We start from the raw sequence: 20003 nt of genomic DNA, 5'->3' as shown, positions 1-20003 counted from the left end.
TCAAAGATCTCTATGGCACTAGCCGTCCTGGTACAATGAGAAGAAATGTTCTCCTTGAAGGATGTGGGAGAATGCTGGGAGTCTGCAAGTCTCCCTTTCAAGAAAGTCTGGTCTTTTCTCACTGTGACACTAAATAGCCATGCAGGTGGGCACCACCAGCAAACTTTCCATAGCAGCAAGAGGGAAGAAGGGGGGTGGGGGTGGGAGCCCAGCATTCCTTTTTTCCAGCCATTCATATTGCCTGACTTTGTAGCCAATCATTTGCTTTCCCCATCTATGATGATGCCTTCTCTTTCTGGCCATAAAATAATCTGATAGCTCTCCTTCCTTGGCTTACTGAGGAACTGAAGGTCATGTTCATTGATAACTTCTAACCTTACCAATAAATTTAATTTGCCTGGAACTGTGCCTCAGTTTACCTTAATTTCAATAGCGACACACATCTCATCTGACTCCTTGAATCAACAAAACTTATTTATTTAGAATATTTTCCATGATTCCATGATTCATGTTCTTTCCCTCCCCTTTTCCTGGAGCTGACAAGCAATTCCACTGGGTTATACATGTATCCTGAGTCAACAGAACTTACTGAGAGAAAGAACTGTTTTGTTTTGCTCTTTCTTTTTTGGGTAACCTTCACCTTCCATCTTTTGTAACATCTCACCATTTTGGAATCAATACTGTGTGATGGTTCCAAGACAGGAGAGTGGTAAGCAATGGGGGTTAAGTGACCTGCCCAGGGTCACACAGCTGGGAAGGATCTGAGGCCAGATTGGAACCCTGGACCTCCCATCTCTGGGCCTGGCTCTCAATCCACTGAGCCACCCAGCTGTCTCCCATTTTGTTTTCATTGTGATGGAATGGGAAGAACACTGTGCCTGTGGGACCCCGAGCAAGTCATATAAACTCTCTGGGCCTGCCTCAGTTTCCTACCTGTAAAATGATGGGGTTGGACTTGATGTCCTCCAAGGTCTCCATTGTGCTGTAACATCCTGGGGTTTTCTACAGTAAAGAGTACATAGTGGCTACTTGATAAATGCCTAGCATATAAATGGTTGGATGGATGGAGGAGAAGGCCTGCTCTTTGGTAGGAAGCTTCCCAAATGAATGCACCTCTGCTAGCATCAGTGATCCAAGGGCCTTCCCAACTCCAAGCCCTTTAGGCTCTCTAGATCCGAGGCGTGTCTCTGAAGGAAATGGAGAGGAAGAGGAAGAAGCCCTCTCTAATCCAAGCCACACAGAACCACAGCCACAGACCAGCACCATTTTCAAATAATTTATTAGGAATTTAAAACTGAAAAATCTTGGAAAAAGGGTTACAGATGTGGAGAGAACAGATACCAGAGTGGTAACTTTACTGGCTTCATAACACCACTTAACATCTTTTTAAAAAAACCAGGAATGACCGTAAAACAGTTCCAGCCCCAGCCCCAAGCCCTAAGGAGGAGAGGGGGACAAAGAGGATGGGGGATGGGGAAGGATGGGGAGAGGGAGGCAGAACCACTCAGGGGCTCCCCTCAGACGTGTAGAAAATCAAAAATAAAAACCAATAAAATGTAGCTTCTCTTTTATTAGGAAATATTTTTTTTAAAAAAAAGACATACAGCCGCGCGTCTCAGTAACAAAGATTATTGCTTTGTGTTCTCAGTACTAACAGGTTAAGCACCTCACACTGATAATTAACTCTCCAAAGGTAGATGGGAGACACTGAGGGGCAAGGGGCCCTTGGGACGCCCCTAGCCTCGGACCTGTCCAACCTCCCTAGGGTGGGAGTTGGGGTGGGGGGAAGGAGCAGCCGTCGAAGCCTCTGCCCTCTCGCCCCAGCCAGGTCTTTGGTTCACAGAAATCTAGACCCTGACGACAGCCGCTCTCCCTGGTGGAGGTGCTGGAGTGGGCACCAGGCTAGGGAGAGAGACCCCAACCACGGCCGTGAGGAGAATGGCCGCATGGCCTGTCCCAGTGGGAGGCTGCTGGGAGAGAAGGTGGGGATCCCTGAGAAGCCCTTTGCTTGCCCCTGGGGTCACCCGCCCATACCCCTTCCAACACCTCCCAAACTCCCCACAGCGAGCCAGGGCAGGAAACGGGAGGGTCCAGCTACGGAGGGGTGGGGGAAGGCCCTTTGGAGAGTTAATTCCTTTCCAATGTGGCAAGGTGGGGAAGCCCCCCTTTCTTGTGAAATTGGGGCACAGTGGGGGGGGGACAGGGAGCCCACAGGACTCCTTCCCCCACCCTGGGCTCCAGGGTGTCGGAGAGGGTGCCTCCCTTTCCCAGTCTAAGTGGAGGCCCTAACAAAAATCTTACAGTAACCATGTGGGGAGCAGGGGCTCAGGGAGGGGCCCAGTGAGTGGGGTGAGGTGAGGCCCCTCCCCCACCCTGGCAAGGAATACAGAGAGGGGTGGGGGCTTCACCTCATAATATTTACAATATCATACAGGAGACAGACATCTCCAGGGCTTCACCTGACCCCACAGCCCAGCCCTGCGTGGCCAGAGCCTGGGCTGCCACAGACCAAAATATACACTTGTTCTCTCGTCAGCGGGGGCACCCCCGGCCCCACCCCGCAGCCCGGAGCTTCACATTCACGAACCAAGAAACAATTTTAAAATATTTCTCTCTCTCTCTCTTCCTCTCTTTTTTTTTTATCAAAAAAAGAAAAAGAAAAAAGACAGACAGAAAGACAGTAGAGTTTCAAAAACGAAATAGGGAGACAAAGGCAGGAGGGAGGGAGCCGCGGGCCGGGCAGCAGCCCCGCACATCTCTGCTTTGTCCTAGCTAAACACAAGCACAGGAGACCTACAGGACGGGGAGAAGAGCGGAAGGGGAGGGGCAAAAACCCAACGGGAGAAAACGGGAGGCTACCAGCTAGTCCAAAATAAATAGAAGCCGAGGGAAGGGCACGGGCACGGCACGGCGGGGAGAGGTTAGTAAGGGCAGTGAGATGATGTCCAGGGGGAGGCTGGGAGGCAGAGGGGCGGGGCGGGGCAGGCGGGGAGCCCGGCAGCCTACAGGCAGTGTACAGCTTGGCAAGGGGACGGGACGGGCCGAGGCTCCATCCCCTTTCCCCTTTGGCTCGGCTGGTCCTGCAGCTCACTGTCCTCAGGCAGCTGCTGATGAGGGCTCTGGCGGGCAAAGAGGGGAAAAGGACTGGTCACACCTCCTCTTCTCAGGGGCATCTCTATCTCCAGCACGGCCTCCTCCTACCCTCCACAGCGAGCTCCGGAGGGCCAGACCCGCAATTAGGGCTCTGCCCCAGAGCACTGACATTTAGGGGGCTAACAATGTAATACAACCTCGGAGCCACCCAAGTCCAGCTTCCTTCTTTAACCCTGCCCGTCCGTCTTAGAATCCATCCTGGGTACTGGCTCCAAGGCAGAAGATGGTAAGGGGGGTCAAGTGACTTGTCCAGGGTCACACAGCTACAGAATGTCTAAGGCCACATTTGAACCAGGACCCCCTGCCCCTTTCAGCCCACTGAGCTGCCTACCCAAACACCACCAAATGAACTGTAAGGGCTTCTGGTACCATTTTCACCCCACAAATTATAAAGTTGAATGGAAGGAATACGTGATACTCTTGGCCTCTGACATTAAAAGTCTCCCTCCCTCTCCGTTTTTGTCTCTCCTCCCCTCCCCGTCCCTTTCTCTTTCTCTCTGTCTGTCCATCCCTTTCTCTGTCTGTCTCTTTCGCATTTTTATTCCTTCCAACTCTCCCACATTCCTCCTTGCCCTGTGGCCCCCAAGCCGCTCCCCATCCTGCCAATGACTAACTCATATAACCTTGGGCAAAACTCTTCTGCCTTGTATTGGCTCTAAGATGGAAGGGAAGGGCTCTAATAAGTAAATAAAAAGGAGTGGGGACATATTCTAACCCAGACCACTTCTTTTACTGAGAAGGAAGCAAAAGTCCAGACCAGGAAGGCCACTTGCTCAAGGTCACACAGAGCATAGCAAATAGCTAGAATTGGGAGTCAGGAAGACCCGAGTTCAAATCCTGCCTCAGCCATTTGCTAGCTGTGTGACTATGCCTGTTCTCTGTCTCAGCCTTCTCTTCTGTAAATGAGCAGCCTTGGATTTCAAGTTTCTTTCCAGCTCCAAGTCTATCATCTCATGATTAGAACCCACAACTTCTGGCATAAAGTCAAAGATCTTTCCATCCCATCATCCTTCCACTTTTAGCCCCCTCAACCCTAAGCATCCTCCGAACTGGAATCAATAGCTTCAGCATGGAGGAATAGAAGAAATCTGTGCCCTGAAGCATCTACACTACTCTCCACATCCTGGGTTCCTGCCAATTCTGATGTCCTCTGATCCCAAGCCTCCTGCCCTGCCCCCTTCTTTTCCAAACCCACTTCCTTTCTTGACCCCCATGTCCCTTCATGAACTTCTTACCTCCTGCCTCCTTGGTCCCCTGACTCAGTGGTACCCATTGGTGAAAGCTGTTGCAATCAAGGGACCCTGCAAGAGAAGGAATCCAAATCCTGAATTTAGCAGATTGAGAAAGTTAGAGGAAGAACAGCTCAAGATATCCTTCCCATGACACCGCTTCATTCAGAAGATGTTTCTTTTTTCTTTCTTTAGGAAGGGGCAGGAGAAATGCTTCATTACTCTTTTGGGGGGGCTTTCTGGGACTTCCCAAAGACTCCCCTCCCACCTGCCTGGTGGAACCCTCCCTTATCACAAATGTAAATTTAAGCAAAAATAAATCAGCTCAACCAAGATGGTAGGAAAGATATTGCCCTCCCCAAAGACACTGATCTAGTCTTATTGGACTCTAGCCCCTTCTTTCACCATGGGGGATAAGGGTTCTCCTCTTTCCCTTCCATTCAAATGGGGTCCCACTCTCTAGGGCCTCCAATAGCACTATGAGAAACTGGAGCCCAGGTCACATTACTTACCCCAAGGCTGTGGCCAAAGCCAGTGCTGGGGGCAGGGCTGGCGGCACTGATGTAACTGCTGACCCCGGAATCCTGGTTGGCCGCCCCATAGAGCTCGGCCATGGGGCCGGGGCTCGTGGTGCCCAGGAAGCCCCCTGTACGGCTTGGGGTCGAACCTGGAGGGGGAGCCAGCGCCCAGGGGTGAGATCCTGACAACCCAGAGAAAAGAGCCCAACAGACTAGCCCCTTCCCTGATACACCGTGCCTGCTGCCCACCACCCACACCCCCACTGCCCACTTCTCCCAGAGGAGATGCAGGCCCCAGCCCCAGCCTCCATTCTTCCCAAGAGTGGGAAGGAAAACACCTCCCCACCTGCCCAAGAGAGGACTGCATCTCTCTTTTCTTATATACCTGGCTCCATCCATCTGTCCACCCATCTATCCATCTATCCATCCATCCATCATCCATCCACCCACCCATCCATCCGTCTGTCCATCCATCCATCCATCTGTCCGTCCATCCATCCATCATCCATCCACCCACCCATCCATCCATCCACCCGTCCGTCTATCCATCCATCCATCCATCCATCCATCCATCCATCCATCCATCCATCCACCCACCCACCCATCCACCTGTCTGTCCACCCATCCATCCATCCATCCACCCACCCATCCACCCATCCACCTGTCCATCCATCCATCCATCCATCCATCCATCCATCCATCCACCCATCCATCCACCCACCCATCCACCCGTCCATTCATCCATCCACCCGTCCATCCACCCACCCACCCATCCATCCATCCACCCGTCCATCCATCCACCCGTCCATCCATCCATCCATCCATCCACCCGTCCATCCACCCACCCATCCATCCATCCACCCGTCCATCCATCCATCCATCCGTCCATCCGTCCATCCGTCCATCCATCCATCCATCCATCCATCCATCCATCCATCCATCCATCCATCCATTAATCCCTCCCTCCATCCATTAATCCCTCCCTCCCTCTCTCCCCCCCTCCCTCCATCCATTAATCACTCCATCCCTCCAACCCCTCCATCCCATGTCGGTCTCACCTGTTCCTCGGACAACAGCGGCGGCGGCGGCGGCTGCAGCCATGGGCCCATAAGCAGTGAGCGGGATTGCTGAAAGAGAAGGTACGGGTCTCTCAAGCTGCTCTTCTTCCACAAAAGGAGTGTCAACCCTCCACAGCCCCACAGATCTCCGGCCCCTCCTGGGCCAGAGTGGAAATGGAAGGAGCAGCCAGATGGTGGAGGGGGAAGAGAATTCCTGAAGTCGTTAGGGTAAGAGGCCACCACTGGGGCAGAGAAGGGAGCCCCGAGGACAGATGGGTCCAGTGCAGCCCCTCAAGAGGGGCCAAGACTGGGGGTGCAGAGGGAGGCTGCGTCTTTTACGGTCCTGCCCAGACGGGAAGCAGCTGCCATCTCGCCCTGTCCTAGAAGTCTGTCCTGCTCACCTGAGTCCAGGGACCGAGTTCACTCTCCTTCCTCCATGGCCGCTCAGCAGGGCAGTGGACAGCCAGGAAGAGCTGAGCTCAAATTCTGCCTCAGACACTTAGTAGCTGTGAGCCCCTGGACAAGTTACATAACCACTGCCTGCCTCAGTTTCCTTATCTGAACAATGGGGCTAATAATAGTGCCTACCTCCCAGGGTTGTATAAGGATCCAATGAGATCACTTTCTTTTTTAAAACCTTCACTTTCTGTGTTACTAACAACTCTAAGACATAAGGGCAAGGGCTAGGTGAATGGGGTTAAGTGACTTGCCCAGGGTCACACAACTAGCAAGTGTCTGAGGCCAAATTTGAATCCAGGTCCTCCTGACTCCAGGCCTGGTGCTCTATCCACTACCTGCTTGCCCCGTGAGCTAACATCTGTAAAGTACAGTGTCTGGCACGTGGGAGGAGCTCAATAAATGCTTGTTCTTTCTCATAATTCCCATCAGGCCAAATGACTCCTATACTGCCCTGCAGTTTTTTGTGGTTTAACCCATCTTCTTAACTAGACTGTCAGCTGCTTGAGGACAGGCCTGAGTCTTTTAATTCACAGAATCTCAGAACTGGAAGGGACCTCAGAGGGCTTCAGGGAAGACATCAGGGCCTGATGAAAAGGATGCTGGAGTTGGAGTCAGGACCCGAGTTCAAATCCCACCCCTGTCACTCGCCACCTGGCACACCCTCTGGGACTTCCTCATCCATAACGTGAGGGGGTGTTGCTGGATTCCTGCTGATGGCCCTCGCAGCTTTTGCACTGGGAGTCTGACTCCTACCCAAATGGGAAAAGCCTGAACTTTCCTGTGCTTGCTGGAGCACCTGGTGTGCAGAAAGTGTTCAATAAACAAAATGGACACCAGAGAAAAGGAAATAAATATCTGTATGGTACATACATGCTAGGTGCCAGGTACTGTTGTACAAATGTCATCTCATTTGACCCTGTCCTGTTGGGATCTGGGCCTAGAGGAACCAGGTTCAAATCCCCCCTCTACTATTTACTACATGTGGGACCGTGGGCAGGTTACTGAAGCCCTCTTGGCCTCAGTTTCCTCATCTGTAAAATGAAGGGGGAGGTGTGCTTGAGCCCTTTCTCCCTCCAGGATCCCATGAAGACTACCTTTTGGGCTTGGGTCTGGGAGCTGCCCAGGGTGGACTAAGCATGAGTACCCTCTCCAGGCCAAACCTGCCCACTGCAGCTTCTAACCACACTGACTTGGACCAGACTCTGAGGGGGGCTGGGTACCGGGAAAGAACTCGGGGTCTCCGCCAGCCTCAGCCCCATTTCTAGGGGGGATGCTTATCCGCCCACCTCACCAGCATCTCACAGCAACCTGGGAGGCAGCCATCACAAGTACCTCTTCTCAACCCCATTTTACAAATGAGGAAACCAAGGCAGAGGTTACAGGATCCCACAGCTAGTGTCTGCAGCAAGATTTGACCTCAGGAGTCTTCCTGGGACCAGATCCAGGATTCCCTCCACTGGACCACCTAAGCTGCCTTAATGGCCACTAAAGTCCCTAAAAATGTCAGAGGTGAGATTTGAATCCAGGTCTCCCTATTTCTTTCCTAATATACTGACTTCTTCTCTGTTGCCTACAAACCCACCCACATCTCCTCACTCTTGCTATTGGAACATATTCCTCCCCCCTTTCATGCCATCTAGGTCTGAATGTGGGTCTCCATTTCCTTTCCTCTAGTTTGGCCACTGGGCTAATTGTTCAACTGAAACTTGCCCTCTCTCAAGTTACTAATAATCTCTTTAAAAAACAATGCTTATCTTCAGTATCCATTCAAAGAAGAGCAGCAAGGGCTAGGCAACGAGGGTAAAGTGACTTGCCCAGGGTCACCTAGTTGGGAAGTACCTGAGGCCAGGTCTGAACCCAGGACTTCCCAACTCCAGGCCTGGCTCTCCACCCAGCTACCCCTTTTAATCTGTTGCCAAACCTAAAGACTTTTCCCCAGACTTCTCCTTCCTGACCTTAGATCAATCACCTTCTTTTCCTGGATCCTCTCCTCTGCGGTGTTTGTGATTCTGTTTTCTCCTGGTTTTGTTTTTTTTCCTTTTCCCCTCCCCATTGAACTGCTGCTCCTTCTCAGGCTCCTTCGCTTTTCTCCAGATATAAGGCTCTTTCTTCTCCTCTCTCTCCATACTTCTTCACAGGCCGATCTGATTGGCTTCCATGGATTCAAGGATCAGATCAATGGACGTGATTCCTGGGTCTCTGATTTAACCCCCAGTCTCTTTCACGTATCACCAACTGCCTTCGGAACCTCTCAAGCAGGATATCCCGGAAGAAGCTTGTCAAACTCATCGAGTCCAAAATTGAATTCATTCTCTTTCCCCCCAACTCTCTATTACTGTTAAGCCACCCAGGCCCATCAGCTCAGTGCTAACCTCGAGTTCTCGGTCTCAGTCTCCCTGTACCTAATAATAATTAAATAACAATAGCTAAGGCTTGCAAAGTATCTAAATATCTCATTTGTTCCTCACGATAGCCCTGGAACCTAGAGTGCTTTTTTAAAACTTTTTATGGATGCTGTTTAGTTGTTTCCAGGCATGTCTGACTCTGTGGCCCCTTTGGGGGTTTTCTTGGCAAAGATACTGCAGGGGTTTACCATTTCCTTCTCCAGCTCATTTTACAGATGAGGAAACTGAGTCCAACAGAGTAAAGAGACTTGCATCACAAAGGTAGTATGTATGTCTGAGGCTACATTTGAACTCAGGTCTTGCTGACTCCAGGCCTGCTGTTCTACCATCTGGGCCATCTCGATGCCATATATCCAATGCAATCATGTCATTTCTACCTTCCTGTCTGTCCTCTATTTCATTGCTTTGCCCATAGAGCCACCATCTTGGTTTCAGGCCAAATCATCTTTTACCTTGACTAGTCAATAGCCTTTTATCTGGTCTCCCTGCCTCCAGGCTCTCCCCACTCCACTTCATCCTCCACTCAGCTGCCAAGGTGATTTGTTTTTTCAGGCCTATTCACACCCTTCCTCAAGGAGCTGCCACAACTCCCTATTCTCTCCAGCTGAAGAGTAGCTCCTCTGTTTGGCATTTCAAGTTCTTTCTAACAGGGCCTCTTCCTGCCTCTCCAGCTTTATCTTCTCCATTCCTTCTCCCTCTCCTGCCATCTCCGTCTTCTGGCCTTGACTAGGACACTCCCATCTCCCATGTCCTTGCCTTTGGGCTCGCTGGCTCTCTCCTCCCCTCAGCCTCTTGGCCTCCTGCAGGGCTTCTCCCCTTCACACGACCTTCTGCCTACTCCTTGGAGATCTGTTTGCAGATGAGGATGTCTTCATGCCGTCTCCCTCGTTGGACTTCCAGCTCCTTGAGGGCAGGGGCTGCTTTGCTGCCTTTCTAACGTTTAACATGGGGCCCAGCGTACATTCATCCTTTTTTTGGTTTTCATTTTTAAACCCTTATCTTTTGTCTTGGGATCCGGACTACGTATGGGCCCCAAGGCAGAAGAGTGGTACGGGCTAGGCAGCTGGGGTCAAGTGACTTGCCCATATTTACCTAGCTAGGCAGCATGTGAGGCCAAATTTGAACCCAGGAACTCCCCTCTCCAGACCTGGCTCTCTATCCACTGGGCCACTTGGCTGCCCCTTGCAATCCTTTATCCTTTCAATAAACATTGATAAGCCTCTAGTATGTGTCTGGCACATAGTCAGTGCTTTATCAAGGCTGATCACATACACTCTAGCCCCCTCCTCAGGTCACTGGCCTCTGCCTCCCGCAGGCTCTTCTGCCTGGTTTTCCAAACCTCACCCTAGTTCGGGTCCCCACCAGGGCACCACATCTGGGGCCTGCTAGAGCTGACTTGTTGGCTTGGGATGGGCAGGCCAGGCCCCTTCCCTCCCCGCCTGCTCATCTCACTGGACTTTGTTTCCGGGCTTCCCCGGATCCTTGGTTCTCCATCTGGCCCCCGTAGCTTGGAGGCGCGGACATTCTCGTTGGCCGGCCCATCCCTCGTCTTCTCCTCACTCCAGGGTCTTGTCCATAATGGACACTGAACACGCGCCCCCTCACCGGCCAGCGTTTCCCAGCAACACGTGAAGGAGACGATCTTCCTTCTTCTGAGCTCTCTCCCTGCCACCGCCTGACGACCCCCTGGGCCTTCCTGTGGTGCTTTGGGCATTCTCTGACTTTGACTTGCGGATCAAGGGAGAGCCAGACACGACGTCAGTCAGCCTGGGAGGATGACGGAAATGGGCTTTTGCAGCAGCGAAGAGTCGAGGAATCCATTCCATTCCCAAGTGATTTCGTCCAACCTTCTTCCTAGTCCGACCTGGGCCCGACTCGCCATCTCTCTCGATGCCTTCATCGTTCCGGGGAATGGACTGCAGGTCCAGGGACTGCCCGTCCAGAAAAATGCCCGTTTCCTTCTGCTTTGCTCTTCCTGCGTGGAGAGCTGGACAAGTCTCTTCTGCACCACCCCGAGTTTCGCACACTCACAGGGTTCTATGCCGTTAGCTCGGTGTCCTCCTCGGACAGGAGCACTTAAGAGTCTTTAGCTATCGTTCAACTCTGTGGCTCCAGTTGGGGTAAATCTTGGTAGGGATCCTGAAGTCGTTCCTTCTCCAGCTCATTTTACAGATGAGGCAACCAAGGCAAACAAGGTGAAGTGACTTGCCCAGGGTCATACAGTTAATATCTGAGGCCATATTGGAACTCGGGAATCTGAATCTTCCCGAGGCCAGACCCAGTGCCCTCGGGGGATCTTTATTTCATCTGGACACTGGTGAACCCCTGAGGTGACCATATTTGGTTTACGCTTTGCTCGATAATGAATGAACTCCATCGTTGCATCTGTCCTAGAATCCTGCATGATTGGAGGAATCTGGCCTGAAGAGCACTTGGGAGGCTTCGTGTCGTGTTAAATTCTCATTTCAAAAACAGTACACCACGGTCAGTGTGAGCAGCCATATGGCCTCGTGGATTAAGGATCTGCCCCAGAACGAAGGCCCGGGCTCTGGTCCCCGACCCCAGCTGGCTGTGCAAGCCTGGGGAAGCGGTTGCGCCTCCGAGGGCCTCACCCTCTAAGACCACAAATGGTAGAGCCCTCACCGCTTCGCACTGGAAGAGCGTTTCCTACACTGCTGAAATCACATCACAGAAACAAAGGCCCAGAGGACGCTTCCCTTCTGCACCTCTCAGCCAATCACCTTCACAGATTTGGTCTGTGGAAGACAAGCATCTGCGAGCACCTGTCTCTGGGTCAGCCTGCCACGTGGGTGCACAGACCACGGAGGTTCACAGTGGGAGAGGGAGCGCGCGATCTCCGTGGGAGCCCCGTCCACACAGCCATTGGCTTGAGAGGCAGTGCCATGAAATGACGCGGCCCCTCTTGGTAAACCCCCATCATGCTTTGCCTGTGAGGTCCGGAGACCACACCATCAGTATTCAGCTTCCCCGTGGGGGGGTCCAATCCCAGGCCAAGAGTCGGGCTCCGATTCTGGAAAAGGGAAGATGCCGTCCCCTCGGCGCCCTCCGGCACGCCCTCCCCTTCATTCACTCTCTCCTTCCCTCGCACCGCTCGTTTTCTAAGACGTGATCTGCTCAAAGATGCCCAGAGCACCCCCAGAGCCTGGAGGAATCCAGCTGTGGAAGCAACATCTCATCTCAAAGCAGCAGCCACGCGCACAAGCGTCATCCAGGGCTAGGTTCGGGGTCTGCAGCTTCGAGGGGTATCGGGAGGGCACGGACTAAGCAGGGAGGTCGCTGGAATTCTGCCTGGCCCTGGACACACACGCACTCACACACACACACACTCACAGTCACACACGACACCCTCACTCACTACACACACACACACATTCACACATACACACTCACAGTCACACACGACACCCTCACTCACTACACACACACTCACATACACATTCACACACACACAACACCCTCACTCACTACACACACTCACATTCATACATACACACTCACACACACGACACCCTCACTCACTACACACACATTCATACATACACACACACACGACACCCTCACTCACTACACACACTCTCACACATTCATACATACACATGCATGACACCCTTACTCACTACACACACACACTCACACACACATTCATACATACACATCCACACACGACACCCTCACTACACACACACACACACACACACTCACACATTCATACATACACACTCACACACACGACACCCTCACTCACTACACACACACTCACACACATATTCATACATATACACACACACGACACCCTCACTCACTACACACACACACCACACTCACTACACACACACACACGACACCCTCACTCACTACACACACACTCACACACACATTCATACACACACCACACCCTCACTCACTACACACACACACCACACTCACTACACACACACACACAACACCTTCACTCACTACACACACACACACCACACTCACTACACACACACTCACACACTACATACACTCACACACACACACCACACTCACCCCCTCCTGGCTCTCCTTTCCTCCCAGATCTCTAGACTAGGGACAAAGGCCCAGGCGAGCTCCCATGTCCAGCTGTCCCCAGGAGGGCCTGACCTAGCCCTACGGCGTCAGGGTTGGTTTAAAACAAGGACAGAGTTTTTCCTTGGGGAAGTTGGGTCATTGCCACAGGCTGTTCCGCTCCTGGGCATTGCCTGGTGGTGGTGGTGGGGCAGGGGGATGGGGGAGGGGACTGTGGTCAAACGGATGGGCAGAGTGACCATGTCCGGTCTCCCTGCCCCTCGGATGGTCCCTGGGTCCTTTCTTTCTCCCCATCCAGCCTGTGAGGTGTAGGAAATCCAAGGGACTGACCTGTGAGCTCAGGGAGGACGGGGGCGCTCGGGAGAGGGGTCCGCTCTACACGGAATTCTAAAAGGAAATGTACAAAACAGCTTAGGAAGGTGGGGTGGCCCGGGGGGCAGGGCCCGGCAGACACACACTCACAGCAGCAAGGCCAGTCCATGCACAGTGTCCATCCAGAAGCCTAGGCAGGGGAGGGGGGATGCCCCGAAGGAAAGAGACTGAGAGAGCTGCCGCCTGCCCCCAGGACACAGGAGGGAGTTCACGGATGGCCCCCCATCTTGGGGCCAGAGACTAGGTGGGAAGCTCCCATGTGTACAAGCTGGTCCTGAGAAATGTTTTCCCCTCTGGGGGAGGGGGCAATCCTGAGAAGCTCGGACGGGAGGCCAGGGCACCATGCGGGGGCATCCCCACCCCGGGGACCCTCTTCCTCAGGCGGAAGGTGAGGTGCCCTTCCTTTGCATCCCCGAGCCATGCACCCCAATCATCCTGCCCTCGGGGAGGGGGAGGCGGCCGCCTGAGCAGGGGCACGGGAGCATGCTGGCACAGGGCAGCGAGGCCCGTGGCACTTACCAGGGAACTGGTAGGTATAGCCGGGCGCGAGGCCTGTGTAACTCCGGCTGGCATAGGTTGCCGCTTGGAAGCCTGGATAACCTGTGGGTAAATGAGGTCGGATCACACCCTGCAGAGCCTGGCAGAGTCTGGGGCCCATCGATGGAGCCGAGCCGTCTGAGCCTGGCCCAGGAGGTGCAGGTGGCACAGGGGGCCGAGGCTGCCCGGCCGGGCCACAGAATCTCGATGGCTAGCGCCGTCTGATCTTGGGGAAAGAAGACGGGCCACATCCTCACTCCAGCTAACATTAGCCATAAGGAGTGTTCGTTCTTTCTTTCTTTCTTTTAAACCCTCACTTTCTGCTTCGTAACAACTCTGAGACAGAAGGGCCAGGGTTAGGCAATGGGGGCTAAATGACTTGCCCAGGGCCACCCAGCTAGGAAGTGTCTGAGGGCCTCCGGACTCCAGGCTTCGTGCTCTCTACCCACTGCGCTATCTGCAAGTTTTCTTCTCGCTGCTTCTTCCCGTCGCTCTTGGTTCTGCTGTCTCAGTCAAGCCTGAAAAGCCTCCTTCTTCTACCTGAAGCCCTCCTGATACTCACTGACTTGGATGTTGCCCCAACCCCAGATCTCCTGGTCCCCGGACCAGACTTCCTCCGTTCCTTCAGCCCCTCGTCCCGTAGAGCAGCCAGCCTGGGGCCCAGCATCTTCCCTGAGAGCTGAGGGTCTGCAGGGGGCCTGGCCTGGAGAAGGAAGCTTCTCGGCCCTCTGAGTCAGGAGTCTGCCAGCTTCTGGGCTTCCATCCCACAAATCCCCTCTTAAAACAAACTGCTAAAGGGAAGCAGAGCTCCCACGACAATCACTGTGATGACGGCCGCCATTGACTTGGCGTCTCCCATTCTTTCTTCTAGGGCATTCTCCCCGCCACCCCAAGGAGGCCTTTAAGGAAGGACACGGTGGCTTCTGGGATTTCTATCTCGGTTTTATGAATGAGGAAGCTTGAAGAGAGGTCAAAGGACTGATTCCGGCTCATCCAGCGGTGGCCATCATCACCATCACCACCACCACCACCACCACCATCATCATCACCACCATCATCATCACCATCATCACCACCATCACCACCACCACCATCATCATCACCATCATCATCATCATCACCATCACCACCATCATCATCACCATCATCACCACCATCACCATCATCATCACCACCATCACCACCACCACCATCATCATCACCACCATCACCACCACCACCATCATCATCACCATCATCATCACCACCATCACCACCACCACCATCATCACCACCATCACCACCACCACCATCATCATCACCATCATCACCACCACCACCATCATCATCACCATCACCACCACCATCACCACCATCATCATCATCATCACCACCATCACCACCATCATCACCACCACCATCATCATTACCATCATCATCACCACCACCATCATCATTACCACCACCACCACCACCATCATCATCACCACCATCACCATCATCATCATCACCATCATCATTACCACCACCACTACCACCACCATCATCATCACCACCATCACCATCATCATCACCACCATCACCATCATCATCATCATCATCATCACCATCATCATCATCAAAGATACAAGTTGATGGTGCTTAAATGTTGTAAATGCTTTCTGGACATTCTCTGACTGGAAAGGTCCTGAGATGTCATCTAGTTCAACACAGTGACTGAGAAATGGATCCAACTATCAGACCTGTGTCTAGGTGACGTTGGACAAGTCATTTAAACTCTGCCTAATCCTGGAGAAGGAAATGGCAAATCACTCCAGGATCTTTATCCAGCCAACCTCATGGAGGGGCAGCTCAGGACTCAATGGAGAGCCAGGCCTACAGATGGGGAGGTCCTGGGTTCAAATCTGACCTCAGATACTTTCTGTGTGATCTTGGGCAAGTCACTTAACTCTGCCCCCAAAGTGAGGGGGTGGGGAGAGCATGGGGAGGCCATGGGAGAGCCCTGGGAACGTCTACTCAACACAGAACCTTTCCCCAAACTCCAAGAACTTCTAGGATAGATCCTTTGGAGAATGACCACCGTCTTCACCCATCCTGAGGGCGATAAGTATTGCCTGACCTAAGAAAGGCGATCCTGAGACTTGAATAAGTCACGTCGTGGGGTAGAAATGGTGCTCTGCCACAAAGGTTTTTTCCTTTTTTAAATGTTTGGGTAACTTTGGGCAAATCTTTTAGGAGAGGCAACATGGTACATCGGAAGGAGCATTGCACTGGGAATCGGAGGCCCTTCATGAAGATCCTCGATTTCTTCGGTCAATCCATCCTGGAGCCTCCTTCATTTTCCTCATCTTTAAAATGGGAATATCGCACTAGATGGCCTGGGAAGTCCCTACCAGATGCAGATCAGTGAGCTTTCTATGGGCAGCTGGATAGCTAGAGTGCAAAGCCTACAGTCGGGAAGACCCACATTCAAATCCCTCCTCAGACACTTATTAGCTGGGCGGCCCTGGGCAAGCCACATCACCTTCTTTGCCTCAGTGTCCTCATCTGTCAAATGAGCTGGAAAAGGAAATGGCTAACTAGCTGTGTTACTGGGCAGTCACTTTACCCTGACTGCCTCAGTTTCCTTATATGTCAAATGAGCTCGAGAAATAAATGACCAACCACTCCAGTGGCTCTGCCAAGAAGACCCCAAAATGGGTCACAAAGAATCAGCCCCAACCAGACAGCCTGAACCACCCCCACCTCATCTCTAACCAAGGCCTGGACTCCAAGATTCGGTCGGACAACATCCCCGGGAGGACGAGCTCTCACATTTTCTGGTGCTTTAAGCCTTCGGGCCTTTTCCTGAAACCGCCTCGGTGAGGGAGGCAGCACAAGAATGATTAGCTCCATTTTAAAGATGAGAAAACCAAGGCCCAGGTCCACATCCAGCGTTCTGCTCGCTGCAGTCTGTGCCTCTCCTCGCCACCCCGAGGAGCGGCCAGGCCTTGGCATGGAGTGGGGCGGTGCCCGGCGCATAGTGGGCATGTAGGGACCCAGGAGAGTGCTGCTCCGGGGAGTCCCGGGCCCCTGGGCCAAGCCACCGGGCCACACTGTCCCCTAGGAGAGGAGAGCCACCAGCAGAGGAGCCTCAAGGTGCAGAGGGAGCAGGTGGCCCAGGCTGCAGCGCCCTGGACGACCAGCAGAGGGCAGCGCCGCCCCTGCCCTCCGGAGCAGCGGCTCCTGCCAGCTCTTTTCCTTTCCCCACGGCAGGAGAGGCAGCACACAGGCCAGGCCAGCCCCCCACCTCCCCCCCCCAGGAAGTGGCCCTGGCCTTGTTAACCAGGAAACTGGGCTTTTAATTCCGGCTGTCACTTCCCTGGGTGACCTTAGGCAAGTCACCTGCCCTCTCTGGGCCTCCCGAGGACGGCTGGCCAGAGGGTCTCCGCGGGCTCTCCCGACATCCCGGCGGGCATGAAAGGCCCCGAAGCCTCTGGGGGGGGGGGGGCGGCGCCTCCACTTACCCAGCATGCCGATGCCCAGCATGAACGCGTCCATCCCGTAGGGCATGACTCGGGACCTCCCCCGGGCAGAGCCCGTGGGCGACATCACCTCCTTTGGCTGGGCTTTCTTACATTCTACCTGCAAGGAGAAGCTCCGGCTCGGGCCTCTCTTCCCCAGCAATCCAGGCAGCCTCCGCCCCACCGCCCACTTCAAAATGGCGGCCCCCACTTCCGGGTCCCGTGACCCGGGAGCCCACCCCGGCTGGCCCGACGTACCATCTTATTATTGATCTCGTGGAAGTGAATCTCGCAGACTTTCTCCACGATGTCCTCACTCTCAAACGTGACGAACCCGAACCCTGGGAGGGGGAAGAAGAGACCCCGGCACGGGGCGAGGCACAGGTGAGCCCCGACCTCAGGGAAGGCGGACACTGAGCTCCCCAACGCTAGGGATAGAAATCTAAAAGGGAAAGCAAGCCCTTCTTTTCTTTCTAAAGTTTTTTTCAAGCCTTCCCTTCTGTCTTAGTAGCCACTCTAACACAAGTGCAGTAAAGGTTAGGCAACTGGGGTGAAGGGACTTGCCCAAGGTCACTGAGCCAACCCGTGTCTGAGCTGGATTTGAATCCGGGACCTCATCCCATCTTTAGGCCTGATTCTCTCTCTACTGAGCCCTTAGCTGCCCCCATCCTCTGTTTTCCCTCGCTGGGTTATCAGAGTTAGAAATGGGCCTCAGGTCATCTAGACTCCACAGTGTTGGGAGGGACCCCCTCATAAGGATCGCAGCGTGGGGACCCCCAGCCTCTGGCTAAAAATCTCCACCCTCTGCAAGAAGCTTTCCCCACTGCCACCGCATCTCCCCTCCAGGGCTGGGCCTTCCCCCCTTTGCTTTTTATCCCAAAGAGATACCAATTGAAAAAAAGATAAACCTTATTTTTTGTATCATTCCAAGACAGAAGAGCCATAAGGGCTAGACAACTGAGGTTAAGTGACTCTCCCAAGGTCCCACAGCTAGGAAGTGTCTGAAGCCAGATTTGAACCCAAAGTCTCCTGTCTCCAGGCCTGGCTCTCTATCCACTGAGGAGCTGCCCCTTGTGGCCAGCACATATGAAGGGATTAATAAATGTTTGTTGATTGACTGAAGACCCCCAGGGATGGGGAACTCATTACTTCTCAAAGCAGTCCATTTCTATTTTAGGTGGAGCTCAGAAAATGCTTCTGCTCTGTTTGCTCCCCCACATTCCCACCTCCCACCGGTCTGGCTGCCTGGAGCCGGCCTGGGCGCTTTCCTGAAGCTCCTTCCCAAAAGGGCTGATGGCATTCCTGAGAAGCCGACCCTGAGTAAAGAGCGGCCAAGAGGGCCCAAAGGCAGTAGGAGCAAACCCAGCTGGGAAGTCATTGGATGGGAGGAAGGAGTCGCCTCCCAGGCTGTGGAGTCAGTCTGTCCCTGGGCTCAGATTACCAGGGACAAGGTAAGGCCCTCTCGGCCTCCGCAGGCTGGAGCCACGCTGGGGCGCGAGGTGGGGCCTGCCTGCCCCTCTCTGCTATCTGCCACTGCCCCGAAGTTCCAGCACAGGAAACCGGCCGGACAAAAGCCCTCTGTGCTGCCAGGCACCAGGGAGAGCTGGATCCTGAGGGCTAGGATGTCAGCAGGAGCCATGAAAAGGCAGCTGTGACCTGGAGGCCCCGCCACGACCCAGGCCGGGAGGGGGAAGGGGCACGGCTTACCTCGATGGCGATTGGTGGTTTTGTCAAACATTAGCATGGCATCATCCACCTGGAAGACACATGAGCCCTTGAATCCAGCCCCTGCCTGTTCCCCGACACTGCTGCTCCCACCCCACCGCCCAGGAGCCCTGCTACCTGGGCCAGGACAGGCTAGAGTGGGCGACAGACAGACAGACAGACTCACAGACACGCACTCTCTGTTGCTGTCTCCCTCCCTCCCTCCCTCTTGTTCTCTCACTATCTCATTCTTCCTATCTATGGCTCTCTCCTCTCCCTCCCGTTCTCTCTCTCATTTTTGGTCTCTTTCTCTGTTTCTGTCTCTCTTCTCCCTCTCTTTCTCTCCGTCCCTTTCTCCCTCTGTCTGATTCTCTCTCGTTCTTCCTCTGTCTTTCTGTTTGTCTATCTCATTCTTTGTGTCTGTTTCTCTCTCCCTCCCTCTTCTCCTTCTCTCTCTCTCCCTCTGTCTCTCTCCCTGTCCCTCTTCTCTCTCCTTCTCTCTCTCCCTCTCTCTGTCTCTGATTGTCTCTGTCTCTCTCTCTCCCTCTCTCTCTCTCTCCCCCCCCCCCCCCTCTCTCTCTCTCTCTCTCTCTCTCTCTCTCTCTCCCTCTCCCTCCCTCTCTCTCTCTCTCCCTCTTTCTCTCCATCTCTCTCTCCCCCTCCCTCCCTCCCTCCCTCCCTCTCTCTCTGTCTCTCTCTCTCTCTGTCTCTCTGTCTCTCTCCCTCCCCACCCCCCCACCCCCGGTCTCTGTCTCTCATCAAGCTCATTTCTCTACTTCACCACCAGGGACCCATTGGACCCCACTAGTCAGAGATGCTGAGAGAGGGGCCCCCGGGAGCAGAGGAGGGGGGAGACAGGGCCTCAGCTTTGGTAGCCGAAGGCTGGCGGCCCACTCCAGCTAGACTCTCTCATAGCAGGATCTTTCCTCTAATTGAAGTTTCCTCTTTGCTAGAGGCAGTAATTAGGGCAACTCTAGTGCAGGGATGAGGCTTCTGCCTCCCACTGAATGGGGGG

At 53.7% G+C, this 20003-nt stretch overlaps 1 protein-coding gene across 6 annotated transcripts in view; it reads right to left on the bottom strand.

The window, feature by feature from the left end:
* Positions 1 to 1261: 1261 nt before the first annotated feature.
* Positions 1262 to 20003, bottom strand: part of MSI1 (musashi RNA binding protein 1) — a 32069-nt gene continuing 13327 nt past the window's right edge. The window contains exons 7-15 of one of the 6 annotated variants that reach the window (XM_056821641.1): positions 18992 to 19040; positions 17543 to 17625; positions 17288 to 17405; positions 13785 to 13865; positions 13224 to 13280; positions 5959 to 6027; positions 4895 to 5082; positions 4389 to 4454; positions 1262 to 3119 (exon numbers count right to left, since the gene is read on the bottom strand). In XM_056821641.1, coding sequence (XP_056677619.1) covers positions 4413 to 4454; positions 4895 to 5082; positions 5959 to 6027; positions 13224 to 13280; positions 13785 to 13865; positions 17288 to 17405; positions 17543 to 17625; positions 18992 to 19040 — 687 coding nt within the window. In that variant the 3' untranslated portion in view covers positions 1262 to 3119; positions 4389 to 4412. The remainder of the gene's footprint in view (positions 3120 to 4388; positions 4455 to 4894; positions 5083 to 5958; positions 6028 to 13223; positions 13281 to 13784; positions 13866 to 17287; positions 17406 to 17542; positions 17626 to 18991; positions 19041 to 20003) is intronic. The other 5 variants (XM_056821642.1, XM_056821643.1, XM_056821644.1 and 2 more) reach the window with 5 other exon arrangements.

The sequence above is a fragment of the Monodelphis domestica genome, chromosome 3 (assembly GCF_027887165.1).
Source record: "Monodelphis domestica isolate mMonDom1 chromosome 3, mMonDom1.pri, whole genome shotgun sequence".
Classification (NCBI taxonomy): Eukaryota; Metazoa; Chordata; class Mammalia; order Didelphimorphia; family Didelphidae; genus Monodelphis; species Monodelphis domestica.
Note: the sequence above shows the minus strand (reverse complement) of the source record. Positions and strands in the feature narration are given on the sequence as shown.